The 4732-nt window shown below is 31.7% G+C and overlaps 1 protein-coding gene across 1 annotated transcript; it reads left to right on the top strand.

Moving 5' to 3' along the window:
- The first annotated feature begins 445 nt into the window (after positions 1–445).
- LOC117341719 (CD209 antigen-like protein E) lies at positions 446–4232 on the top strand. The gene is made up of 4 exons (XM_033903582.1): positions 446–533; positions 756–841; positions 1968–2055; positions 2463–4232. Exons 1-4 carry the CDS (start codon positions 449–451, stop codon positions 2690–2692), a joined length of 489 nt encoding a protein of 162 aa, XP_033759473.1. The 5' UTR covers positions 446–448; the 3' UTR covers positions 2693–4232.
- Positions 4233–4732: the final 500 nt, after the last annotated feature.

Genomic DNA, 4732 nt, shown 5'->3' with positions numbered 1-4732 from the left:
TTTGAAGGTACATATCAAATACCAAGACCACAAAGTTCACATAGAAATAAGAAATATTATTCAAGACAGCAAAATATTAATTATAGAACATGGAATTGTTACAAAACAACAACAAAATGAGTAGCCTCTGACATTGACAAGATTAGATAAACAAAATTATCAGAAATAAAAAAAAAAAAAAAATGACATATGTTGTTATTTTTCAGGAAGTTATATCAATACAATTGAAAATGGTTTATATATTTTGTAATAAACAGATAGATAGCAGGGAAAACCTTTGATGATGAAATAAATAAATAAATAAATAAAAATAAAAAAATCAATAACATGCCGAACTTACATGTACCAACAACAAGGTTCAAAGTAAGTGTTGAAGGCAGACCGAGAGGAAATTGCTTATTAGAATATATATGAGTGATATGAAAAAAATCTTCTTCTTCAGTTGGACATGCATGGTTGTTCACAAGCAACTTGTATGGAGAATGAAGTTTGCGTCAACAAGCATGATGGAAGTCATGTATGTCTTGTAGAAGGTATGTGATAATCTGATCTCGGTCAAGATATTTAGAAAACATCTTAGTGATAACAAATCGAAATTAACAGCTGGAACAATATACTTTTTACTTCGGTATAATTATGAAACTAAAACACCAGCACAACGAGACGTACTCAAATAAATCCTATTTGAAACATATAAATGATGTAAGCAACCTAGTATGTATGTAGAATTTTGTGACGCTATTATCTATTTTCAGATATTTGCCCGACAATGGAATGGATGTCATTCAACCACAAGTGTTACCTTTTTCATGACGAGAAAATGACTGCAAATGAGAACTTGGTAACTGATATAAACATCACAAATTGTATTACCTATTTAAAAATGAAGTTTAACATCAATTTTAAAAGATTTTTTTTCTTTCTATCTTATTACAATACATTTCGATAAGAGCTGACTTAATTGCAAAATACAAGGTATGTGCCGCTTGAGAAGGGTTTTTTAATCTTGATTTGGGAATTTATTTTATAAACATTATGGCATTCAGTAGTGTATTGGAGCACAATGGTTATAAAGGTTTAGCGGTTAACTTACTTGATGTTTATGTTAGGATGTTACCAGTTTTTTCATCAATGGAATAACAGTTTTATGAGAATAAAGGTGATCCTGAAAATATACTTGTGACCATAGGATCTCCAGCGGGTTCGAGTACTTCCTTTCTGCTTTCTGTTTAATTGCCTTTTATAAGTATCATTAGTACAATTTATCAGAAAATGTAAATTATACACATGGTATAAATTTCATCCAGCATTGCATTTGTAGGAATTTCAGCAATAACATTTTACATCCCCCGTCATCCCAATGTCCTAGATCTCAAAATAAATTAGAAATTTATAATATGTAACCTGTATATATAACCTGTTTGCAAATATTTTGTTTGTTAATTTCAAAAGATGAAAAACTGAAAAACTCCGGAAAAAACATACTTAATTATAAGAAAATAAATCCTTAGGTCAGTTTGATATCGCATTCGGGAAAAAAAACCCATAAAGCATAATTAAGAGGGAATTCTAACCTTATACATGAAGAAGTATAACGCTCTTATATGTTACAATGTTACAACATTTTATATTACATGGATCATGGAAAAGTTTACTAAAATAATCTTCAAAAGGAATACATTATAGTCCATTATGAAATATAGAAAAGCTGTTCCTTGTGATACATATTGATAAAAGCAAAAGAAAAAAAAAGAGAAGAAATGTATCATTACGTGGAAAATTTTCCTGATTGTGACATAAAAAAAGGCTTGATTAAAATGAATTTAGCTTGTGATTAATAAATATTACAACCTCACGTAAAACCACATTTTCAATGAAATCTAATATTTATTTTTTTGCAACTATCAATGCTTCAACCAATTTTTATGAATGCCTAATCTTGTATAACCGTTATTTGTCGGTAACAGAAACTCTGTGAAACATTTAACGCCACAATGGTACGAGTCGATGACGACGCAGTGAGCGAATTTCTCAACTCAGAAATGAAGAAAAGGGGTGAGCTTGCATACATGTGACCTTTTCGTGAAACACTTACACACAACAGTCAGTGCAGATAATGTTAAATTCAGTAAAATTCTTAACACAAGATAACATAATGTTAAAGATCAAATAACGAACCATATTATGTATTGAAAGCATTTATTTATAACAACATTGGCGTTATCCGTTGAATTCGCCCGTGCAATATGTTCGCATATGTCAATAGTAAGATATCCCCAAGAGAGTGTTTCTTTGCTTTCCAAAAATCAATTTTTCACGTCACAATATAGACAGTGACGTTACGTCATAAAAATTGATTTTACAATTTGCAAAATTTCTGACATTTAAGGTGTAAATCTCCATAATGTTTTGTACACTAAATATATCAGCATTGATAATAAAAGCGAAATTTTTGTTAACAGAAAATATAGGAATATGGATTGCTGCCAACGACCGAGATGTGGAAGGTGAATGGGTTTGGGGTCCTGGAGATATCATAACCAATGAAGCGTGGCATATAGGTGAACCTAGTGGTAACCACTTGTCTGATGAAGATTGTGTCACTTTTTGGCCCTCGTGGAGAGATATGAGGTGTTCTGAAACACATACTGCATTTTCCGTGTGCGAACATCCTAATATGATTTCGCCCTAGTCAAGCGCCGTTACTGAGGTCATACAAATACCTTAAGACCTCTGTTTTACTCACAATCTTATTGAAAAACGTTTGGTGCGGAATTTGATAGCCAAGATTACATGAGGACTGACATCTAAGAGAACAATGCAGATGAAAAGGAACTCCTGTACAATTTGCAGACAATCATCTCGCATGTCCTGGGCTAAGAAAAAAAAAGAGATTGTTGTTGGGGTTTAAATATTCTCTGTGTAAAAAACAGTCTAGAGAAACATTACACGAAAAAAAACCCTGTTTGTTTTGTAAATTGTGGCTTATTGTTGTACATATTCAAATTAGCTAATCCTTCTTCACTCTCCTATTTGTCTTATTCAGTGATTTAGATTTTTCAAAGTTACCAGACGACCAGATTGTTATTATTATAATTTTTATATTGGCCTTTCTTTAAAGATCAATGTTTCTTATTATTATTTAATATGTTCACACAAAGCCGTACACGATATACAATGAAAAGTACTAAATTCTACAAAATAAAGAGGCATTCCTCACCTTCAAATGCCAGCACACGTCATATTCAACAATGGATTTACGAAAAATAAGTCGATTGTACGTTTTGATTATATTGATCTGGCAAAAAGACATGTAACCAAAAGCTTTAGTATTTCGGTTTTTGGTTTCTAGGAAATGGAAATCGCTGAGTTGGACTTTCAAATTTTGTTACCTGGCTCTACGCGTATATTATACAAAATTGAGATGTGCTAGCGAATAAGGATCAATTCGAATTCCTAGTCGTGGTGTATTTATTCTATGGTGCGGGATTGATTTCTCGGCACCAGAATAAATGCACCGAATAACGCGATAGAGATAATCTAGAATGACGCTCTGCTGCTGTCAAGGAGAAACTTGAAAAAGACGTAGACTCTGATTAATAATAACGAGGACTACAGAGCTGTATAGTGTGTGTCGCGTGTGTAAAGCCAGAAGAAGAGTTTTAAAAACAGTTATAAAAGCACAATTTTAGTACATTCTTAATGTCTAGCTCTGTTCTTGGTTATCGTGGGAATTTAGTGAAAGGTTTAAGATAAATAAATGAATAAGTGATATAGAGAACTATATTGATGAAACAATTAAAGGGAAATTATTGGAACATAAAATTTCGCACGTGCCATACCTTTGAAGCTATTCTTTCAACATATTCATAATCACTGTTGTTAAGCATTAGCAAGCGTAAACCAAGTTCGTTGAGGTACTTTAAAATTGACAACTGAGACTGGCAAGTATTCCAGTCTTTATTTAGCGTAAGATCGGAGGAAATTTAGTCTGTATCTTTAATGAGACAAACAGGATTGCTAAAAATATTAGATATTTGACCCATGTGAAAAATTTCACTGTGTTATAACAATTGATGATCTCCGATCTCTTTTAGCGTCCTCATTTTATTTGATGTATCGCAGAGGATCTTGTTTTCTTCTTTTGAATAAAACTTTTTACTTTATTTTCTCATAAGGCAAACTAGCTGGATGTAATTATATTGTAGAACTATTTGTTTTTGTTGCTTCTAATCAACGTATATCTACTTGTTATATTGATATGTTACACATTAATAAAATATATTGTATCATGTAATATTGAAATGAATTATCTTTACGTTGACATTCCGATAGGAATCGTATGTTTTTGTTTAGCCTTACATGTTATGGTCACTTAGGTAGTAATATTTCAAGTCGGCTAAAAATATGTCTCCAAAGTAATATTTTCTATATTCATAATTTCAATACTTATGTGATATGTTTTTAACCTCCAATGATGATATCATATAATTCATTCTACGTGTATCATGTAAAATGTTCTGACTATTTGTAAGGGGAGTGGATGGGTGTTTTAATGATTTCTCCATTTAAGACTGATGCGGAATGACTTTTTTCCCCCAGAACATTCTTTTAAATCTTGATGGTAAAAAAAGCTACATTCCACAATCGATTAAATTCTCTATAGTAGTAGTCTGTTTGCATGTCGGGTGTTATACAAATGAATCTTTTGTCTAAATACCCCCTCCCCTTA

The sequence above is a fragment of the Pecten maximus genome, chromosome 14 (assembly GCF_902652985.1).
Source record: "Pecten maximus chromosome 14, xPecMax1.1, whole genome shotgun sequence".
NCBI lineage: Eukaryota > Metazoa > Mollusca > Bivalvia > Pectinida > Pectinidae > Pecten > Pecten maximus.
This window is presented reverse-complemented; position numbering and strand designations above follow the sequence as displayed.